Here is a 24,500-nt window from a genome sequence, read left to right as displayed (position 1 = left end):
AACATGAGATGATGTAGATTGACAATCGGGAGATTATTTGAAACACTTTTAATGTGCAAAGTCATGCAATCAAATCTTATAAAAATCCATTTAACTCTTTATCAGCAGCAGTGTGATTTGTAAATACAGAAAATTGAAGCAGTCTGACAATGTACAGTCTGAAACATCCCACTGAAAAATGGTTGATGAAAAAACAAAGCACTTTTTAGCTTTTCATTCATTAGTACATTAAGAATCATGACTCTGATGATTGACATTTCATACTGTTTTAGATTAAAATCAAATTTTTACCATATCAAGATGATTTTCACTAGACATGCCTTGGGAGTATAAATTGGGAACCCAACAAATTAAAATGATTAGAAATGTAATGATCACTGCTGTGAAATGTCATAGTTGAGAGGCTTCCTTCCTTAAGCATGATTCATGAAACTCCTTGTAAACATTTAGATCGGTAACACTTTACAATAAGATTAAATTCATTTACATCATTTATTAATCTAGGTTAATTTTAAGTTATAAATACTGCTCAATGGTAATTTGTTTGTAATGCATTATTGTTAATTTATACAACTTGAAATGTTAGAAATGTGTTAGTATATTTATAATTTAACATAAACCTAGATTAATAAATGCTTTAGCAATATCTTCATTATTAGTTCATGTTAGCTACTAATGTTATCATAGGGATGTCAATTTTCACAAATTCCCATGATCGATCGTCGTTTAAATTAACGATCAATTAATCGATTAATCGTTAGCCTTAATACTGCGATATGCGTCAACTGCAGTGGCATATGGCCAACAGCATGACAGGGTCTGCAAATGCTAATGTTCCTCACCAAATCGATTAGAATGGTTTTAAATAAAAGGGCTAGTAGGATTGTAAAATGTTTCGATGTGATTGATAATTAAATTAATTATTTAATAATCAAATATAACTACTAATACAACGCGTCACCAGCGCCGCCTCATATGCGCTAGAATGTATGACTGTTGTGGACGCGCTCTTCCTGGAACAACTGCACGCGCTGAATGAATCTGCAACCGTTAAACTGGAGCCCTTTGCTAGCACGTTATTTATCTAAAAGAAACGCATCCTATATGAGATTAATCAGATATATTTAAAATAAACAATATTACAAATTATATCTGCACAAAATGACGCAAATTCATGCACAAGTGAACTTGAACTAAGTTACGTGCCATTCATTCAGAACTACTCCTTTTGTGGACGCGCTCTTCCTGAAGCAACGCGACACGGCAACTAAACCCAAATAATTCACAATTTTTTATTACAATATTGTTCTCTTTATAATGTTATGTAATATTACAGTCCCAATAGTCATTATTAGTCGTGCACTGCCGTTTGAGCTGCGCGCGCTGAAGCTGACGCTTTACTACAGAGTTCTTTACCAAATGCATCCAATATGAGATAAATCAGATATAGATAGGCATACACAAAATAAACAGTATTACAACTTACATTTGAACAAAACAAAAGGCTGCGAATGCACACGCAAACTTACATGATGATGGTGTAAAATGGTCCCAAACATAACTCCGGCGCGCTCGCTTTACATGTTTCGCGGTTGAGCAGCACGCCGCGAACCCGCATGAAGACCTGCTTAATCGATGATCGATAAGTTCTATCGATTAAATGTATTATCGACAATTAATCGATCGTCGATTAATCGTTGACATCCCTATATCAAACTGAACCTTATTGTGAAGTGTTACCTTTTTCACACACAAGCATCGAACTAAAAACAAACGCACACTCACTGGCAACATGCACATCAAGGCATTGGACTATGTCCATTTCAAAATGGCTCTTTTATGACTTTTTGCTGTGCTCATGTGACAAATATTACAATACGAGACACACAACCACAGTCGGTGGGAGTGCATTCCTTAATTTTCTGTTAACATCCAACAATGGATGCAAAGTTAGCGTCATTTGCTCCTTCATAACATCTGAAGGAATTGTAAATTTAACATGATCACTGATCAATCGTGTATGACAAAGCATGACGACATAAACACGAGACAGACGTGAACGTTACTCTGAAGTTGAGCCTGAGCAAAAAGTCCTCACGGATTTAATTCTACCCCCTTCTAAAGAGAACTTTAATACCAAAGCAGCACTGAATATTGCCATCAGCATGTTTTTCCAGCCAGATTCACAATGACCTGAAGTGCTTCAGAAGACATTCAAAAATCTGAACGTAGTCACCAGCGCATCTTCTTTTTCCTTTAGGAGTCATTGGTGTGCGAGATCTGTTTCCACAGCAGGGTCTTGAGGTTGTTGAGAATGAGCGAGTGCTCCATTTCCATCTGCTCGGCTGAACCTTTGAGAGCCGTGCAGGCGTACAGCTGCTTCTCCAGCTCTTCCTGTATATGGTACGGAGCTCCTCGTAGGAGGTAATCCTTCATTGTGCCGCAGGCCCTGGCCAGGTTGGGCTGAGCCACCTCGGCCATGCACCGGTGTTCTGCGCGGTCGCACGAAGTCCTACAGTCCACACCGTACACACAGTCCTCATCGTCCTCGCAGCGCTGAAGGATCATGGCCTGTTTGAAGGCCTCCTCAGCAACTACACGACGCCCGTCCACCAGCCTGAGGTCATGACGATCGTTGTAACCGAAAGTACTGGCTCTCATGTCGCACATTAAGAAGCTCCCAAAGGTACCGTGGAAGATGTCTTCTATAAGTTCCAGCAACCCGATAAAGATTTTGGCCTTGCGGGGCCAAGAAGGCGTGAACCACTGGTCCATGCTTTGCCGCATGCCCGTAGGGATCCATAGTTCCATGGGCCACGGCAGACTGAGGCCGTACAGGGGGGCGTGAGGCACCCGCTCCACCACGTACAGGTCCCCGCAGAAGCCCAATAGTCTAGGTGTGTGCTCTCGGTCTTGGAGCACCACTGCCAGCAGAACCTCATTGAGCTGCAGCAAAGCCCAAACAGACTTGGCCTCGGGGAGAGAGATGAGGCCATCTTTATTGCTGTCCGCCACTGAAAGGATCAGGCCTACCAAACTGGAGAGGTTGGCTTGCTCTCCAACTTTTGCCTGTAGGAACAAAACAAGGAATTGACTGATTTTATGATTTTGTACTCAACTAATTGCAGTGAAAAAAGAAATGGCAAAGTCTATAAGGGTGCTTTAACCCCGTCCATATCAGAGTCCACTTTAAAAAGGTGGTCTGGGGTACAGTTAGAATAAAGTCTACAAATATGAACGCAATAGTACTACTGAATCATTAAGTCCACTTAAACTGCCCCTTTTTATTCAATTTGACTGCAAGCTCGCATTTAGATCTGCTTCCGTCCAGTAAACAGACGATGAATAGAACCAAGTCCTCACCCAACATGTTTTCTTTTTCGATAATCCATTACACTCGGATGTACGTCACAGTATGAAAGAAAATATATGTTGCTACGTTCATTACATTGCGACTTTAAATGAAAGGTGCATTAAGTAACTTCAACCTGATTGTGGCTTTCCTTTAAAGAATTGAGTGCTCCAACAATAGGGGCTTTCGCATCGGAGGAACTATTGACGGAAGTACCTGGATTTTGACATGTTTGCACCGAAAATCAGGGTACTTCCGCCAATAGTTCTAGGAACTATGAAAAGGTAACTCCGATGCGAAAGCCCCATTGTTGGAGCAGGAGTTCAAGGAACTCCTTTTGGAGGAATTAATTCTTCAGAGTAGGGTCTAAACCAGCACTATAGGAACTACAGTGACGTTAGTGAACGCTGATTGGCCAAACGCACGCGAAAGACCAGCACTCGCCATTTTTGAAAAAGCTTTGTCAACACAGATTATAGCACATGTACAGTGGGGAGAACAAGTATTTGATACACTGCAGATTTTGCAGGTTTTCCTACTTACAAAGCATGTAGAGGTCTGTCATGTTTATCATAGGTTCACTTCAACTGTGAGAGACGGAATCTAAAACAAAAATCCAGAAAATCACATTGTATGATTTTTAAATAATTAATTTGCATTTTATTGCATGACTTCAGTATTTGATCACCTACCAACCAGTAAGAATTCCGGCTCTCACAGACCTGTTAGTTTAGTTCTTTAAGAAGCCCTCCTGTTCTCCACTCATTACCTGTATTAACTGCACCTGTTTGAACTCGTTACCTGTATAAAAGACACCTGTCCACACACTCAATCAAACAGACTCCAACCTCTCCACAATGGCCAAGACCAGAGAGCTGTGTAAGGACATCAGGGATAAAATTGTAGACCTGCACAAGGCTGGGATGTGCTACAGGACAATAGGCAAGCAGCTTGGTGAGAAGGCAACAACTGTTGGCTCACTCATTAGAAAATGGAAGAAGTTCAAGATGACGGTCAATCTCCCTCGGTCTGGTAGCCTGGCAAGCCAGACCTACATCAAGATGTTAGGTCTGGCAACTCACCATAGACACGGCTCAATCCGAGGGGCAGGATAAACGGCTGTCTTTCAAATTCCCTCTGCACGCAATAGGACAGCGCTTCAACCAACCAGAGTGTTTTCCCAACAGCGGAGCTTACGTTAGTTGATAGATTCAACTTATGAATCTGGCCTGCAAAACTACGAACACATCTTCCTTTTTTAAGAATGACTTAAGTGCCATTCTTTGCTCTTTTCTCAAAGAAAAACTTAACTCCAAGTCCTCCAGAGTCGCGGCCAAAGCCAATTCGAAAGACGGTTCTCCAGCAGCAGCCATTCTTTGTTTTCAAGTAGCAGGGAACCGTCGCAACTCTGTCGTCATTATGTTAAGCCCGCCCCGCCTACTCTACACACCATGTGATTGGCCTAGCTCAGAATGTCAACGGAGAGTTGCTAGACTACCCTGGCTGCAAAATAAATTTTGCTGCCGCTAGGGTGCGTCTAGATTTCTAGGCTATTGGTCTGGGGCACCATGCAAGATCTCACCTCCTGGGGCATCAATGATCATGAGGAAGGTGAGGGATCAGCTCAGAACTACACGGCAGGACCTGGTCAATGACCTGAAGAGAGCTGGGACCACAGTCTCAAAGAAAACCATTAGTAACACACTACGCCGTCATGGATTAAAATCCTGCAGCGCACGCAAGGTCCCCCTGCTCAAGCCAGCGCATGTCCAGGCCCATCTGAAGTTTGCCCATGACCATCTGGATGATGCAGAGGAGGAATGAGAGAAGGTCATGTGGTCTGATGAGACAAAAATAGAGCTTTTTGGTCTAAACTCCACTCGCCGTGTTTGGAGGAAGAAGAAGGATGAGTACAACTCCAAAAACACCATCCCAACCGTGAAGCATGGAGGTGGAAACATCATTCTTTGGGGATGCTTTTCTGCAAAGGGGACAGGACGACTGCACCGTATTGAGGGGAGGATGGATGGGGCCATGTATCATGAGATCTTGGCCAACAACCTCCTTCCTTCCGTAAGAGTATTGAAGATGGGTCCTGGCTGGGTCTTCCAGCATGACAACGACCTGAAATACACAGCCAGGGCAACTAAGGAGTGGCTCCGTAAGAAGCATCTCAAGGTCCTGGAGTGGCCTAGCCAGTCTCCAGACCTGAACCCAATAGAAAATCTTTGGAGGGAGCTGAAAGTCCGTATTGCCCAGCGACAGCCCCGAAACCTGAAGGATCTGGAGAAGGCCTGTATGGAGGAGTGGGCCAAAATCCCTGCTGCAGTGTGTGCAAACCTGGTCAAGAACTACAGGAAACGTATGATCTCTGTAATTGCAAACAAAGGTTTTTGTACCAAATATTAAGTTCTGCTTTTCTGATGTATCAAATACTTATGTCATGCAATAAAATGCAAATTAATTACTTAAAAATCATACAATGTGATTTTCTGGATTTTTGTTTTAGTTTCGTCACTCACAGTTGAAGAGTACAAATTACAGACTTCTACATGCTTTGTAAGTGGGAAAACCTGCAAAATTGGCAGTGTATCAAATACTTGCTCTCCACACTGTATTTACTCCACAAACTAACTCTAAGAACATGGAAAACAGTGATAGATGGACCTCTTAACCTTTACGCCAAGGAGAACATCCAACGCAACTTTGAAGGGACCAAGCGAAACATGATTATGTATTTCTGCTCAGCTAGCAACACTGGACATCAACCACATGGCAAACGCTAATACCTTCTAATATACTGTCTACTTTCTTTGTATAACAGTATCTAATAATGTATTAGAGACAGGACTGTTAGACAGATCGTAAACTAATGAACACGGAGACTGTGTGAGCACTGTGTGTCAAAATAAAAATAAAGGTCCGCTGCACCGTCAAAATAAAAGTCACAACAAGCGGGGCTTACGTCACTTCAGAGTTCCTACTAGCAGTGTGAACACAAACAGGAAAAAGTTCCTAGGGGAAGATCCGTTCTTGGGGAACCACCCTGGTGGCTAGTTCCTAGAACTAACCAGTGCGAAAGCCCCTAATGCGAAAGCCCCCATTGTTTTAAAAAAAACAAATAAAAAAGTATCCAAACCTTCAAATGACTGGCAACCATCTCTTTGAACTTCTCTACAGAGGTTCCTCGAGTGGGTTTGTCAAAGAGTGCAATCTCTTTCTTTGGCTCCAGTTCCTCTCCCAGCTCATAGTGCAGGACATCACTCAGCTGACACTTAATGATGCCGTCCAGGTCACCCCAGCTGCCTGTATAGACCTAAGAGTAGTGGATGAACACACAATGTCAACATGACAGTACTGAGATGCTATGGTTTAAGGGCAGGGGTGTCCAAACCTGCTCTAGTGATCCTGAAGATTCTGGTGCGTTTAATTATGCTGCCTTCACGTACTATGGGACTTTTCCTGCTTCCCACTTCCGAAGTCGTGTTTACGAGCTCGTAATCGTCGCATTCAATGCTTTATTGTCAGAAAGATCATGAATCATGGAGCACAGCAGGTTTATTCTTGCCTATTTATTGAGAATATCTGATTAAAGCCAAAATGATATTAAGCATACCATTCATTGACAACCATATAAACATTCACCGCACTATATAGAAAGCTTGCTTACGATTCTGGAATTTTGGTCAAACACAGGCTATTTGTTTATTACATTTCTGTAACATTTCTTGTATATTTATTACAGCTCTGCACAGTTTGTATATCTCCCTCATTTAACACACCTGATTCAGATCATCATCTCGTTAGGAAAGAGCTCTGAACTGAACTGGGTGTGTCAGATAAAGGAGACATATAAAATGTGCAGAGTTGTGGGTCCCCAGGATCAGGATTGAGAACCACTGCACTAAAGTATTCATACATGTAAATATACACTACTTTAATGATAAGACATGGCTAATATAAATTAATAATAATTACTTGGTATTAACCAATAAAGTAGCAATCTTTCTGGCCTCCGCCATGTTTAAAGTTTATTGTCTGCCCAACTTGAGAACTCGGGTATCAAAATTATCCCTGAGCTTCCCCGTGGTAAATATGACTTGAGAGGGCATTCATGTCCAATGTTTTAACTAGGAAAGTCGTATTTACAATAATTCGGATAGCATGTGAAGGCAGCATTAGTGCTAGACTCTGCTGGAAGGTGGCCCTCCAGGAGCAGGACCAGACACCCTATTTTAGTGTGGCATCCACATTATTCCAGATAAATTTATTGTTGGAAAATGAATGTTTTGGCCTTTTGTCCACAGAAAATCTATATTTTTAAAGAATCTCTCCAAACTGCATAAATTTAAAACGGCATTTTCACGTTGTAGTGTGGTATTCGGAAATGATGGGATTCGATAATGATGATGCATATTTAGCCATGTGAAGCATATTGTACAGCAGTGATCAGCTGTTCCTCCACCTTGGCAGAGCTTTCAATGTTCATTTCAAACGGAAAGGGTGAAGCTGATTGGTTGGTTCTTGTCACATGACTTGCGGTGTGCTTGACTTGCAGCATTCTGAAAAGTTGAGATTTTTTATCTCGCTGTGGTGTAAACACACCTGGAATAAACAAGCATGTCACAATGCAGCGTATATATAGCGTTGCAATAACGACGCTCTCTATTGTAAGCACACTTGTCACACATCTACTATTAAAATAGCGAACTTGAGTATGCAAAAGTCGCGACATGAACGACCCTTAAACCATATATGGAATGCCGATTGAGTGCAACCTAATAAAGTGATCGTGCCAGAAGAAGAGCATGAGAATATTCAGTGAACTTTTATGATGTTTCACGCATGCACAGCAAAGTGATTTAAGCAATTTTCAGATGTTTCAGTGTGGATGAGAAACTTTTGGAAAATGCTTAAAAACGCTTGTGTTGACAGAGTTTGTTTTTAAATGAAACAAACTTTTTTTTTCATATCCAGATTAATGTGGACGTAGCCTTATTGTGTCATACCTGATTGTTTGGCTTGGTGGAGAGGCACCTTCCAAAGTATAGTGAGCTTTCTTCACACAGGCTGCTACAGGCAGAGCCATCAATAATACCTTTGCTGTATTTGTCACACTGTTGGAAAAGGAAGGTCCATTTCAATGAGCATGTAAAGTGACATTCTGTCGAACAAGTGGAAGCGTTTTCAACATTTTCACTACATCACCAATAGGTGGGGCTGGGGGTTAATTAGTACATGGATGTTTGTTTCTATCTCATTTATGGCTTAAAGGGATAGTTCACCCAAAATTCAAAGTTGCCATAATTTACTCACCCTTATGTTATATCAAACCCATATGACATTCTTTGTTCCATAGAACACAAAAGATGTTTTGCAGAATTTTTAAGCTGCTCTTTTCAATACAGTGGCAGTGGATATTGAGCAGGGGCTGGTAAGCTTAAAAAAGGACATACAAAAGTACCATAAAAGGGGTTCCCATGACTTTTGTACTATATTATAAAAGTCTCATGCCGATATACAATGGCTTTGTGTGTGTCGGATTAAAAAAAATCTTGCCCTTCACTATAGCTCTCAAATCTCATGCACATGCACAAATTCAAATATGATGACCAGTCATGTGACAAGCAATGAACGTCTCTTGATATTTTTTTGATGAAGTGAATATTCATTTTAAGTTTCTGTCCTCACACAAAGCTATTATATGGCTTAATTAGATTCTGCTAAATGTCTTTTTGCTTTCTATTGAAGAAGGGAAAATATGCATTTAGAACAACATGAGGGTGAATTTTCCTTTTAATTTCTCTTTTAAAGTGAACTATTCCCTTTAAATGTCACTGTACTGTTATTAGGGATGCCAATATTAAAATCATTATTATTCTATGTTTTGGCCAATAATCGATAAGAGAAACAAAAATAAATACAAGAAGTGAATTTAGGCATCACATTATTTGCTAAAGATTTGCTAAAGAATACATTTAACAGTGTTAAATTATTAGTGTTTAAGATTAACTTTAAGTGAGCGTCAGATGGCAAAGGTAAACTAAATGTAAAATTAGATCAAGGTGTGCCAAGGTGAATCAGAAATGAATGCAACTGTCAGAGAGGGTCGTACTCACAATGATGCTCTTGCACTCTCGTCCTCTGCACAGCTCAGTGTAAGTAGAGTATTGCACATACACAACCCAACTACCCACAAATACAGCAAGCCATGTGAGAAAGAGATACTTCACTCGAGTGTAGGACAGACGAGCCTAAGGGGAAAGAAGCAGAAAGTAAACAATCCTGGGTCGTGAACTTTAACACAGTCCATGCTAAAAGTAAACTCAAATCCTGACTGAACACGAGAAGTCAAATATTTACTTGTACCTCATGACTCAAGTGAAATTTCAAAAACAAAAAAAGAGGCTGAATACACACATCAATACAGCAAGTATATATACTGTATACAGCAGTATGTCATACTGCAAGCACAAACAGAAAACTTCCTGCTACAACAAGTCCAAAGAAATACACCCCCATCCACAGTCAACCACTTATTTTCTAACTACCAGCCAATGGGTCATGAAATGAGTACAGCCACAATTTGATCATTCTTAACTAAAGCAAGGTCAATATTCATCTGCTACATTAACTCATTTTAATTAAGTCCCTATGACAGACACCCTAGACTAGAGGGTTGGTTCTCTTGCACACAAAGGCTTTGAACTAAAAAAAGATGTGTCATGAAGCTCTTTATGCAGCAGAAATAGTACTGTTATAGTTACTGCATTCACCAAAGCCTTACCATGTCACTTTGGGCATCGAGTTTCACAGCAGTTCAAAGTGAAAGGCATCAGGGGGCGTCACTAAGTAGAGTAGTAGCTTTGTAGCCACTAGAAGTTGTCTTTACTGACTATTTGTGCTTTTTCTTTTTTTGGCCTTTGTGGCTTTACTGAGATAGCACAGAGAACTAGCAGGAAGCAAAGTGGGAGAGAGAGAGAAAGGATCAGAAAAGGTACCTTTTCTCAGTTACTTTTGATCAATTTACTGAGTCCTTGCTGAATAAACATATAAATTACAAATAAATCTTACTGACCCCAAACATCTGAACAGTAGTGTTTACATTATTAGATTACAGTAGAGCCGGATATACAACAATGGCTTAAATCAATCAATTATTAAATTATTGGAAAATGCTGTAAAACATTAGAAATCTTCAGGTCAAGTATGAAGAATAAACACCAACACTAGTTGTTCTTTTATTTGTTCATTAAAACTGTTAGAATACAAACTGCATAATGTGGCTAAGTGTCTGCTTCTTTCACAAGAAATGGCAAATGGCAAGGTACTGGCGTAGCGTAGGTGTTTATAGGCTCTATTTTCATATTTGTGTTAGGTCAGGGACTACATACTAAAGCCGTGTGCTACATATGCAATTTTCATGCCTGTGTATGGGGCGGGCCTGTGTGAAAGTAATTGCTATATCTGTGGGTGACATGCAAACTGTGGGTGTATGTACTTGAGGTCCATATGTAAATAAAGCGGTGCAAAGCTTAATGTGTTCTTTTTGATAGAAATAAGTCATTGTGCTTCAGATGTCTAAGACGTCTATTCTCAGCGTAAAGTTTAAACTCAGCCTTTGCATTTGCTGTTTGGAGATTTTACTAGCAGGTGCTACTGTAGTACAAGTACTTTTTACTTTTTACACCTCTGGCTTTAAGTATGATACTGGGGCATGCCATCTCCAGAAATCTTCAGACGACTCTGTGGTCATGGGATTTTTAAGTGAAGGAAAGGAAGAGGAGTATAGGAGCCTGGGGGAAAGCTTTGTGGACTGGTGCAAGCAGAACAATCTCCAGCTTAACAAACAAAACTAAGGAGATGGTGATTGATTTTAGGAGATCTATACATGCAGTGTCTCCCATCAGAATTAATGGTGAAGAGATTCAGACTGTCACTTCTTATAAATATCTGGGAGTGCACTTGGACAACAAATTGAGCTGGGCCACTAACATTGATTAAAAAAAGGACAGAGTCGTCTCTATTTCTTGAGGAGATTGAGATCTTTTGGAGTTCGGGGAGAAATGCTCCGTTCCTCCGTTCTGTCGGTTGTGGCGACAGTATTTTTCTATGCTGCTGTATGCTGGGGACGTGGAATCAGGATCAGCGATGCAAACAGACTGAATAAACTGATAAAGCCAGCTCTGTGTTGGGGACTACCCTTGACCCGCTGGAGGTGGTGATGGAGAGGAGAATTCTGGCCAAACTCTCTGTCATTTTGTGTGAAACTGCTCAGCCTTTAAATGGTATCGTTGGTGCACAGGAGAGTACATTTAGTAGGAGGTTGATTCCTCCTCGGTGTAAGAAGGAGAGATATTTTAGGTCTTTTATTCCTGCTGTGATTAGGCTGTACAACCACACCCTGATTTGGAGTATGTGCAGAATAGTGAGGGTATATGCATTTATATGGATAGAAGTGTGTATTTGCGTGCATGTATAGGTATACATGTATAATATGGGTATATTTAGGTATGTACGTATGCATAGGGATGTATACGGGTATGTTTGGTTTGCGTATTTGCGTATATGTACTTGCGTAGATGCATGAATGGAAGTTATTTAGTCTATTTACTATTTTAATATTTTAGTCCATATTACCGTAATAACTTGTTTTAAATAATATATTGAATATTTTTGCTTGGACTAGGGGTTGAGTGGCATTGTTTTTGGGTATTGAGTGTGTATGTGGGTAAGGGAATTGGAGGTGTTTTTGAATTTGTTATGTAAAGTAGGTCGTTGTATGGTATTTTGTAATTACTAGATATTCAGATTATTGATTTTTTGTTATGCATGTTGTCTCGATTTCTGTTGCTGCTGAAACACCTTAATTTCCCCTCAGGGATTAATAAAGGAAGTCTAAGTCTAAAGAACATCTGGAATTACAGTGAAATGATTAAAGAAAATTACAGTTAATACCTAGTCATGATCTAAGACATACTGCTATTAAAATAAGACAAATGTGTTTAAAATGTGAGAACCAGCCCAGAGCAGCAACACTGACTCAACCAATGGTGTAACATTGGTGATTACTTTTGCAATTCTGTTTGGTGCTACTAGTGGAAATTATTACACACTTCAGCTTTAAGAATGTGAATCAAAGTAGTAGAAGACCCATTATGTGGGCTTGAGGTGCTGCTTCTGTAATACAACAGCAAGCTCAGATTTTATTTCCTTCCATAACTCAGAAATCCCATTCACTCTTTATAGGAGAAAACTGCAATGAAGCTGGTAGGTATAAATACTGGTTTCCTTCAGACATGATTACAGGTTAGTTTCCCAGAAGGACTCAGTCTTTAAAAAGTCCAAATTAGATTTGTCGGAAATGTTCTCCCTTGTGACTCCCATATCATTCAACCTTTCATAATTACTCTCACATGATTTTTGGAGATCTAGACAATACAGTCCTCGCATCACTTTAAGCTAGGACTTGACTTTTCTTTTCTTTTCTCTTTAAATTGTTGATAGTATTTTGATAGAACAGTTTGAGACAGGAAGCAGAGGACAGAGGGATAGGGATAGGAGATGGGAATCTAGACAGGGAAGTTTGGGAAGATGATTAGCACATGTTGCCCTCCTAAATGCACATTATAAGCGACCTAAACTCAGAGTACATGCTCTGAACCCTATGGCTCTGACAGGACTTGGTATTTCTGATATCTGGGGGGTATTTCAGGTATAGCCTGAAAGTTAATTCCATTTTTGGAAACTGAAAGTTGAGGTTATCCCCATATTTATATGTAAACTTACCTGGGTATGTTGCACAACCTGCTTTCTGGAAAACACCACCACTGTAATACCACACAAAAAAAGTTTTCTGCTTCTGAGGAGAGTCAACAGCAAAAGTCTGTCATCTAATGAAGTTCAGACACTGTAAGCCTCCCTTCCCCCCGTCCTTGTATCAAACAACCAACACTGTACATCACTTTACAAACATCCTGTTCCATGTCTGAAAAGTTTAAGAAGTTGCTACTCAAACCCTATTGAAAAGAAGCAATCATGTTGTCCAGCATATGAACTTGTCTTGAACAAAAGTCCAGGAAAATGTCCAAGAAAAACTTCATCCAGATGTGTGTGTGATCATGAGATGAATGTGAGGCAATAAACTGAGGAAAATGCCAGATTCCCTGTACAAATGTCTCAGTGGAGCTTGTTTCAGACTAAGCTCCTTGCTGCCAAATCACGCTAGTCTGTGTTTTATGGAGCACATTAGGGTGGTGTCCAAGTATAGAGCTGCAAATCAACCACCCCAAACCTTCACACTACTATGTATAACGTTTCCTCTCAACCTTCGCAAGCACTATTCAGTGTAAAAAGGAGTTCAGCAAACTGCTGTCTTGCTGCTGAAATGGCGTAATTAACTGTTTTGGCTAACAAGCAGCTTCAGCCCAGAACAATTATCTAAGGAGAAGCTGTTTCACACATAAATGTAGCCCTGGGTCCATTTTCAGAAATCAATCTGACAACCCTATACAGAGCCAGTCTCCCAGACACAACGCTAAGGAGAACACTTTAAGACAAACCATTCTGTCTTGTCAATTTAAGGCGTTTTCAAAATTGACTTTCTTCATGCTATCTATGCTCACATTTGCTAAACTAAAGGGTCCAACTCTATACTTAGACTATTTAAAATAGTGAGGATAAAGATAATTGCTAGCATTGAAACCCAAGAGTACTTAAGGAATGTCAAAATGGCTGAAAAACTAAATTTGAATTTTAGACCAAAATAAAACTAATTACGTTTATGAATCAATATAATTTTGTAAATTGCACAAACAATTATAGCCTAAACAAAACAGCATCATGTATTTATGCATAGTTTAATACAAAGGGCCAAGGCGCCAATCACACCGAGTACTTTTTGCGTTTAAAACATGCAGTGGAATATAAAAAAATGTATCTATGCTTGTAATTTGTTCATTATTTTCTCTGCAGATGCACTCTTCTACAAAATCACCCTAATCATCTTAGAAATTCTTTACAAATAGAGCTTTACGAGTCATCTGATGAAATTGTTTTCTTATCGCATTATAGGCTATATAGCAGAAAAACTAAATATCACAATGTTTTTTTCCAATATAGTGCAGCCCTAATGCCAATGTAATAAATCACTGAGGTTAAATCTTTCATTGAAATGTAATAACTTGCTCTGAAGCAACTTTCCTTGTCAGATGACAACCTGTTGTCAGATAGTTTTGTCACTATGAAATCAAAATGGACAATTCTTATTTTTTTAATAACAATATCAAGTCCTTTCTTAATTTTTTTTTCTTATTTCAGAAGACGTTTCACTCGGATATACGTCACAACAGGGAAGAAAAAACGATCGCAACATCCATTTCATGCCGACTTTATTCGTGCAATGGCGGCCTGTTTACAACTAGGATGATAACAGCATAGTAGAATGATAGTGTTGGAATCACATTCAGAGCAATTTTTTTCCCAACAATAAACACTGACAGCCAATCAGAATCCATCCGACTTTCAAGAGCTTGAACATTTAACAGTGTACCTCCAGTACACTGGAGGAAACAGTCCTCTATAAGTGACTCCAAACAAGCATTCAGACTTGGTTTCATTCTCTTAAAAAAACACCATCTTATCAATTCACAATGGATAAAAACTGATGCCTGACATTTTATTTTCCACAAATCAGTGGTCCATCACACCATCAACACCAGAAGAATCTGACGCCACATGCTCCCTGTTCCTACGGCCTGCTGCTTTCCAGACTAGAGTCAGCATTCCTGCATGGAAGCACCAGCTCTGGCACTGTCAGCACAGAGCTCAAGTCAATTCATCATGCTGCCGATTCCTTCTGATGTGATTCACTTGACCACACACCTTCAATTCCTTGTTTTTGGTACAGCTGTGAAGTGTCATGAGTTACGAGAAACTCTACTTCCACGCCATTTCACTTCAGTTCATGTGCGATACAACATTCATCACTGCAAGTACTGCCAGAAATAAACTTTTTGTTAAGGATATGACCCCTGGAATTAACTTTCCTTTTGAGGACATTTTTACTAACCAAATAAAAATGGTCTATTTGTCAAATTCTTCAACTTGTTTCAATTTAAAACAAAATCGGCCCTATTTACTTTGTTAGCACACAGTCTTGTGGTGAACAATTTATCTGTGCAAATTAATCCACAAAAAAAAAAAAAATTTCTTTAGTCAGAATCTGAAAATTAAGATGCCCTTAGATTTGTGTTTCAAATTGTTTACAATACTGAAGTAAAGTCAGCTGATGCTTCCAGTTCATGGACTTTAATTGAAATAAATTTACCAATTTCAAATCTACCTCAAATACATATACTGCTCAAGATTTCATTATACAATAAACACTCTGCTAGAATACATTTGAAATAATCCACTTGTTAAATTGTGACTAGGGATGCTAACGATTAATCGGCGATCGATAATTGTCGATAAGAATTTAATCGATAAAATGTATCGATGGTAGATACATTTTAGATTAAGCCAGCACTGTTTCAAATGCACACAGTAAATCAAAACCTGTCAACCTGAGCAATAAAACCAATCGAAGCGCGCTCCACCTGTAAAACGGTGTCTGATTGGTCTCTACCCACTATACAAACCCACCACACTTGAGATCCAGCTTCCATTGGTTGATCTTCCAAATGACGTTGGAAAACCTCATGATCAATGACACAATCGGATCCCTAAAGTTCTATAGCTTTAGCAAAGCAGCATGTCATGTGACTCTGTGATCTACGCATTGTCTTGTTTGGGCTCGTTCGAGACCACATGCTCTAAATAAAGATAACGCGATCTATTATAGTTAACGAATGTTATGTGCAGTTACAAACAAAAAACGTAGTGAAAAGCATACTGTTGGCATGTGCATCGCAGAGATTTTTCATACAAATACTTGGTATAGTTTGGTCTTTAACTGAAACAAATATGCTAGGTGTATTCTGCTAGTTTTGTAAACAACAAACACAAGTGTATCTGTTATGTACGATGATTTTACGGATCACATTTTCATCTAAACAGTTACTTTTTCACACTATGAAAATGGAGCACTTCTAATATGTCAGCAAATTTAAAAGCACTTGTTAAGTGTTGGTCATATTCCTTATGGCTTCTTCAAGCTTCTAAGGTCTAAACAACACCTATTTTGTGTTGGTTAAGCAAGGGGTTGTTGTTAAGTAATGTGAAAACTTAGTAGCTCCCCCGCTTCGGATTCAAGAGATTAAGGTTAATGAATACTCAATTAATTGATTGTTAATTTAAACAATGATTGATTATGGTACTTTATGTAAATTGACATCTCTATTCATGACGCAAGCTTCCAAGCTTCTACTCGGTTCAATTAAGAAAACTATCTCAACAGTCGTTTATTAGCAATATTTATTCATATCACAATACTATAGTATTATTATTAATATACTTTATTATTATTATTATGTCTTTTGTTTGGAGTTATTATTCAGAGCTTTTTTATATCAAAATTCAAGTCATATTAGCTCTGACTGAGAAAGCAAATCTAGGCTATAACTAATATGACTAATAACAACATCACCTTCTAGGCTTAGCATAAAAATATACACACAAAACAACAGTTCATTTCAGCAGATTTGCCCCAATATTTTACATACTTGGGGCATTGTTTCCCCACTTTTGGAGGCATTTCTGCCTTTCATTTCTGAAAAACTTTCTTTTTGCTTAAAAATGTAAATCAAACCTCAAGCCTGTCTGAGTAGAAAAATTTGCTAATTCTGAAATCAGCAGAGGACAGCAATTGAAGAAAACAAACTTATTGGAAGTTGTCACTTGAAATAAACATAATGAGGGATATTATTGTTTTTAGTACAATCTGTACATATCTGTAAGTGTTTTAGGGTTTTATTTTTCATTTAATCCTGAAACGCATGCTTCTGGTGGTCTTTAGTGACCCGGGATGTCATTCACTACCCTCTTCCTCATTCATTTTTTAAAGTTATACATCAACCTTCTTAGTATTAATAAAATTATAAAAGAATGCCTGCTCTCCCATTCATTTTTTTGTAATAAATTTTATAGGTGTGTAACAGTAAGTATCTTTTTTCTGCACAACAATAATTGAATCTTTGATTACTGCTGAATAAGTGCAATTCACCTTTATTCCACAAGGTGTCAATGTCTGATACACAATGCAAGATTAGTACCTTAATATGACAGCTTCGAAGTAATTTTTGTTGGTAAACAAACTTGTAGTAAGGCGAATCATCCCGATAGCAAAGCAGGGGACAAATCTCGCGAGAATCACGACTTGCTTTATGGCACGACGTCACATACATCAACAACATATGAAGCAGCCTCTATGGAAGACACTAGCACGCATTTCAGACGTGAATCATGGCAGAGTCGACGAAGAAAACACGGTCGGAAGAGTCAAGGAAAAGAAAACGAGAAACTGACCGCATGAGGAACCGGCTCTGCGTGAGTGGCATTTACGACAGTAACGTTAAATACAAGTACTCCACAGCGACTCTAGGGGTCGCTGTTTGACAAAAACGGAAACTGCATAGTGTGCCTTTAAGTGATGTTTCACTCACAGCAGGCAGAAAACAAAAGAATAGGAAGTTTCATCAGCAAAACTTGAAATGGCGCAACGATTTACTGCAGAGCAAGTACTGAAAGCAATCAAATATTGTGTCACTGTCAATTGATGGTGGATCTGATAAAAAGCTGTCAGCGATCAAAATATTGATTTTGAAGATGTTGAAAATGATAATTTTGAGAATAAGTTTGAGATGGCGAATATGATGCTGAATGTACTGGGAAGTACATGAGTAGGCTACATTTCCAGTGATGATGGTATTAAACATCTGCTCAAACTGAACCCTTCCAATCTCCAAAAGGTAACAAAATATGCTTTATTTTATTATTTTATATTATCACCACAGGTAGAGATCAATCTGTGTTAGATACTTAATAATGATTGGCGAAACATTCATGCATTTAAGGGTTAAGGACACTTTCATTGGATTAATGTTATACCAAAAACACAAAATCTGCAAAGAACAGATTTAAAATAAGGAAAATATGATACCATACAAAAAAAGGAGTGTACAATGGTTTAAAAAAATCCAGCCTGCTAAACAAACTGGAACCGGATTGACTGCTTTTTCAGAAAAATTCTCACTGAGCTTTTGGAGAATATAAGGTCCTGAGTCTACAAGAACTTATAGTAATTATATATTCTATGTCTATAATAACCTCAAAATATCAAACTTGGTAATATTTTAACTCTAATTGCATAGTGTATTTTTCAAGTAATCTTTTCATCTGTATTTCTACATTTAAAGCCATTGACCAAGTGAACTAATTGCTTTCACATGCTATTTTAAATGAATAAGTTACCTCTAGTTTAAGCTACATATGAACCATAAACAATGATTCACAACCGTTTATTTGCAAATTAAACAAACATTGCTCATGTGTGCTGTAAGCCTGGCTTCTGTTTAAGCTCCTTATAGTCCTGTTGTGGAGTTATACAGGCTGACATGAGACCGTTTAACTTCGTCCAGTGAAGGGGATTAATCTCACAGCAGAGAAGCCCATGGCAACCCAGTCCTCTCAAGGGTAAATGGAGAACTTATTTCCATAAATAATAAGTAAGAATTCCCTAACCATTTGCCTCTGACGTAAAAACATATTCTGAACTGCTGTTCAAAAGCGAGAGTTACGAGAGTTACTGTCACACAACAACGGACGCTGATCAAGAAGAGCTGACAGATTCAAAGCAGATTAGAGCAGCAGCTGCACTCGTTAAAAACAATATAAATTAAATATAAGAAAAAAATCTCTCGGCTTTAAAGGTCATTCACATTGCTCCGTTCATTCTCACCAAGCATTCGCTGAGATAGTAGCATTTCATTTCAGCATAATAATAGGCTACTGTATACATTTTCAAAAGCATTATTACCTGAAAGTGGTAAGTCTTTGACAGACAGGCCCGTGAAAACAGACCCCTCGCCATTGCAGAAATAGATCATCTCAAAGACTGTGAGCTATCTAGAGCAGAGTCTCCATATGCCGAATAAGAAAATGAAATAATGTTCAGCGAACTTCAAGTGATTTGGCTCGCGCGACACATGACGTGTACTGTGCTCACGGCCAGCCGATATCCTTACATATTATTAGACTCCCCGAAGGATACTGTGTAGATTTACGCGTTGTGTTAAGAATTCGTGTTATTCGGTTCGTCAGGGTTGGTATCCAGCGTCTAACACTTTCAAGTACAGCTGTTATAAAGCAGCGAGACAGCAGCATGTCAAGGGCGCAGGCGTACACATTCAATTTCTGCAGCCGACCTAATGTAGGGCTAGTGCTTTTTTTTTCTTGAGCAAATTGTGCGTCATGTTTACTGGCGCCCTCTATTGAACACCATGCACATAATACATTTTTGGTGGTATCATATGCAAATTCAAACACCTAATAGTCATAAATGCTAATATAGTTGCAACTTGCAATACATAAACATGTTTTTGTCACGTCTGTATACAGTATATCATTTGTTGTTATTATGTAGATTAGCATGACCCCGAAAGTTATATTTTTAATTTTAATCTAGATCTGAATTGTATGTATTATTTTAGGAAAGAGTCTTTGGCTTGCTTTAATTTTTGTGGGGATATTTTCGTTAACTATTTCAGTTTTATTTTTGCCCAGTGCTAAAAGTTAGGCTATCTTGAATGTTTTAAACTGAATTGTGTTTTGTTAGGATTCATTCATGCTTGTATATAGGGGTTATTATGATTAGGTGCACCGTAACACTATGGCCCTCTGGCATAAAAAAAATAAAAAAATAAAAAACAGGTGGGGCAAATGGTTTTTGAGGCGGGGGAAATTTTAATAGACTTTTCACTCATTTCTTCCACTTCTGCAGTCATCGTTCTTCTTGCATTCGCTCATTTTCCAGTCATCCTGAATGTTATTGCCAATGCAACAAAAAGTTTTGGGAGAACGTCACATAAGTTGACTTATGTGTATAAATTCATGTTGATTTCCTAAAATTTCTCACTATTATTGTGATTAGTGTTCCCTTTGGTTGGGCACTTGGAACTTACATTATTGTAATTCTCTTCCAATTAGGGTGACCAGATGAGATTGGCTGAAATTCGGGACGGGACGGGACGGGACGGGGGGGGGGGGGGGGGTCGTTGTTTGGGGAGGTTTTGGGGTAGTCCTACTATGATATTAGACTACATAGCCTATAATAAAATGAATTTTCAAACCTGAACCAAACATATTTTTATTCAAAGATCAATAACAGTTTGTCATTAATATTTAGTCTGCCACAAAAAAACAATATTAAAATCATGAACTCAAATGTCATTGTGACCAAAAAAAAAAAAAGACTGTTGTAACAGTGCGTAAATCAGACATTTCAGGCTATAGTAAAGTCTAACGCTAATAAGCCTTATGCCAAAATTATTATTATGACGAAATTGTCGGTCATTAAATAAGAAAACTAAATAATTGTGTAGATGATTTGCTTTGTGTAACCCAACATCAGACATTAGGCCGAAGTTTTTTTTTTTGCACACAGTGCCGCGACCAATCAATCACTCCTTTCCTGCACATTCACTGTCCTCGCGGTTGCGGCAACTCGCGCTCGCTTATCAATGCATTTTAATTCGCGCCTACGGTATCTTTGTTGAACTTCAAAAAAAGAAAAAGAAAAAGATGCTGCAGCCAATAAGCAGCCGGCGGGGGCTGGCTGCAGGACGACTCAACCTCCACGGACAGTTTTTAATGTTTTATCAGACAATAACTACTCAAGAATTTGCTTTAGTATAATTTTCGGGACAATTAGGGCCGGATTCGGGATTCGGGACAACAGCTTAGATTTCGGGACTGTCCCGAATTTTTCGGGACGTCTGGTCACCCTACTTCCAATTGATGCAGTGATGCAACATGAAATCACAATTATTTGATTTCAAGGAAAGTGAAGTATTAAATATTATGTATATTTATACTTAAATTATTTTCATGTTTTGAATGAATGTTAATAATATATAACATAACTATATTTCATGTACAGTGAGGAAAATAAGTATTTGAACACCCTGCTATTTTGCAAGTTCTCCCATTTGGAAATCATGGAGGGGTCTGAAATTGTCATCGTAGGTGCATGTCCACTATAATCTAAAAAAAAAATCCAGAAATCACAATACATGATTTTTTAACTTTTTTTTTGTATGATACAGCTGCAAATAAGTATTTGAACACCTGTCTATCAGCTAGAATTCTGACCCTCAAAGACCTGTTAGTCTGCCTTTAAAATGTCCACCTCCACTCCATTTATTATCCTAAATTAGATGCACCTGTTTGAGGTCGTTAGCTGCATAAAGACACCTGTCCACCCCATACAATCAGTAAGAATCCAACTACTAACATGGCCAAGACCAAAGAGCTGTCCAAAGACACTAGAGACAAAATTGCAAACCTCCACAAGGCTGGAAAGGGCTACGGGGAAATTGCCAAGCAGCTTGGTGAAAAAAGGTCCACTGTCTGGCGTGGCCTAGCCAGTCTCCAGACCTGAACCCAATAGAGAGTCTTTGGAGGGAGCTCAAACTCCGTGTTTCTCAGCGACAACCCAGAAACCCGACTGATCTAGAGAAGATCTGTGTGGCGGAGTGGGCCAAAATCCCTCCTGCAGTGTGTGCAAACCTGGTGAAAAACTACAGGAAACGTTTGACCTCTGTAATTGCAAACAAAGGCTACTGTACCAAATATTAACATTGATTTTCTCAGGTGTTCAAATACTTATTTGCAGCTGTATTATACAAATAAATAGTTAAAAAATCATACATTGTGATTTCTGGATTTTTTTTTTTTAGATTATGTCTCTCACAGTGGACATGCACCTACGGTGACAATTTCAGACCCCTCCATGATTTCTAAGTGGGAGAACTTGCAAAATAGCAGGGTGTTCAAATAGTTATTTTCCTCACTGTATAATAATGATCTTGTAACATTTTATTGCTAACACTATTGGCATATACTTTTAATTGGGTTGATATTATCCCTCTATATTTGTGACAATATCTTGCACTTTGTATTTGGCTTGAGTCACACACAGACTTCAACATTCAGCATGCAAACCACAACAATGGTAACAAGTTTTTTTAAAAATTCATTGAATTAATTAGACCATTACAATTTTATTTGCTGTCTCTTGTCAGTATAACCCCAAGAATTGTGATGGTAAAATAAAGCCAAAAATAGTAAAACAAAGCAATTAATTTATTCATGCCGCAATGCACTCTGTGAGTACACTTCCTCAGGTCACAGATAGAATTAAGTTAACAAAACTTAAATGGATTAAGTAAGAAGAACTTGATGCAATTAAGTTATGCTTAATTAAATTAAGGCAACGAGTTTGCACAATTGATTCTCGTTTTATTACAAGCTTTTTACTCGTGACTCTCTCTTTGACGGCAAACTCTCTGTTCGCTTTTTTCCCCTTCGTTTTCTGTTCGAGATTTATCGTGTTCCTCCATGTCAAACTTTCTCGCTCATTGCAACAACTATGCCACTGCTACACGCATCAAAGTAGCTGACCAACTTTTCTCTATTTTATATGACTAGATGCATGGGTGAATGATGTGCAATTTCCCACGAAACCCATCCCAACAAATCTAAAATATAAATACACAGATTTAGCGAATCAGGGTAATACAAAAACACGATTTAGAGGATAGGATTGATAATGTATTGACTCATTATTAAAGGGTTAGTTCACCCAAAAATTCTCTCAGTAATTACTCACCCTCATGTTGTTCCAACCCCGTAAGACCTTTGTTCATCTTCGGAACACAAATTAAGATATTTTTGATTAAATCTGAGAGCTGGATCACTCCTCCATAGGCTTCTAAGGGACTGAAACTTGCTGGCCCAGAAAATGTATTAAAGACATCGTTAATATAGTCCAAGTGATTCCAGTGGCTCAATTTTAAGTTTATAAAGCGACGAGAATACTTTTTGTGCGCAGCGCAGCGCTTCTGTGTTGTACGTCACACGCATCACACACGTGACCAGCGTCGGCCAATAGTGAGCCTACGTGTAACGTACAACACAGAAGCGCTGCGCAGTTATACTACGTAAAAAAAGACTCGAGGCCCAGAGAGAAGGAAATTAATAGTACGGAATAAAGTCATTATGTTTGTGTTTTTTTGCGCACAAAAAGTATTCTCGGCGCTTTATAAACTTAAGATTGAGCCACTGGAATCACTTGGACTATATTAACGATGTCTTTAATACATTTTCTGGGCCAGCAAGTTATAATGCCTTAGAAGCCTATGGAGGAGTGATCCAGCACTCAGATTTAATCAAAAATATCTTAATTTGTGTTCCGAAGATGAACAAAGGTCTTACGGGGTTGGAACAACAAGAGGGTGAGTAATTACTGACAGAATTTTCATTTTTGGGTGAACTAACCCTTTAAAATTGTGTTAAGTTTTCACAAAAGAAAGTTAATAGGCTATTGTACCTTTAACTAAAACTAAAGCTGTAAAATTTTTTACTTGAAATAAACTGTTTACTGAAATGAAAATAAAATGGAAAAACATTCACTTATTTTATTCCAGCTAGTTATGAAGGCAACATTTCTCATTTTCATTTACTTTAACTTGACATAAAAAACTAAAACAGAAATAAAAAAAAGTTAAAAAAATGACAAAAACACAACAAAATGACTAATAATTTAACTAAAACTAAAAATATAAAAACTAGTTAAAAATATTAATAAAAACTATCCTAGAATCTTAATTATACTGAAATACTGATAAGAGGCTAATTAATGTTTGAAGTAACATACACAATGTGCAGTGCCATTTAGGAATGATCCAGACTTTGACCTTATAGCCAGCCTTGACAAGCTTAAGCCTTGAGAAAGATTTGTTTAGAGACTCTGACCATAGCTGGTTCACGGGAGGACTAGAGGTGACACTTAAATATAAAATAAAGGGATAAATAATTCAAAAATAAATTAATAAATCACTTTTTAAATCACAAAAAAATTGGCTATTTAATTCATGTTTTACAATTAATAATATGACTAAATTAATCATTTTAAATTGAAAAGGCACAA

General features: G+C 38.3%; 1 protein-coding gene across 1 annotated transcript; it reads right to left on the bottom strand.

The window, feature by feature from the left end:
• Positions 1-45: 45 nt before the first annotated feature.
• On the bottom strand, positions 46-19,718 carry dipk1aa (divergent protein kinase domain 1Aa). Its single transcript, XM_081374015.1, has 5 exons — positions 19,329-19,718; positions 9,472-9,606; positions 8,362-8,469; positions 6,492-6,668; positions 46-3,069 (listed from the first exon to the last, which is right to left on the bottom strand). Exons 1-5 carry the CDS (start codon positions 19,380-19,382, stop codon positions 2,257-2,259), a joined length of 1,287 nt encoding a protein of 428 aa, XP_081230141.1. The 5' UTR covers positions 19,383-19,718; the 3' UTR covers positions 46-2,256.
• Between the last annotated feature and the right edge of the window lie 4,782 nt (positions 19,719-24,500).

This window comes from Scardinius erythrophthalmus, assembly GCF_964197995.2.
Source record: "Scardinius erythrophthalmus genome assembly, chromosome: 9".
Taxonomy (NCBI): Eukaryota; Metazoa; Chordata; class Actinopteri; order Cypriniformes; family Leuciscidae; genus Scardinius; species Scardinius erythrophthalmus.
This window is presented reverse-complemented; position numbering and strand designations above follow the sequence as displayed.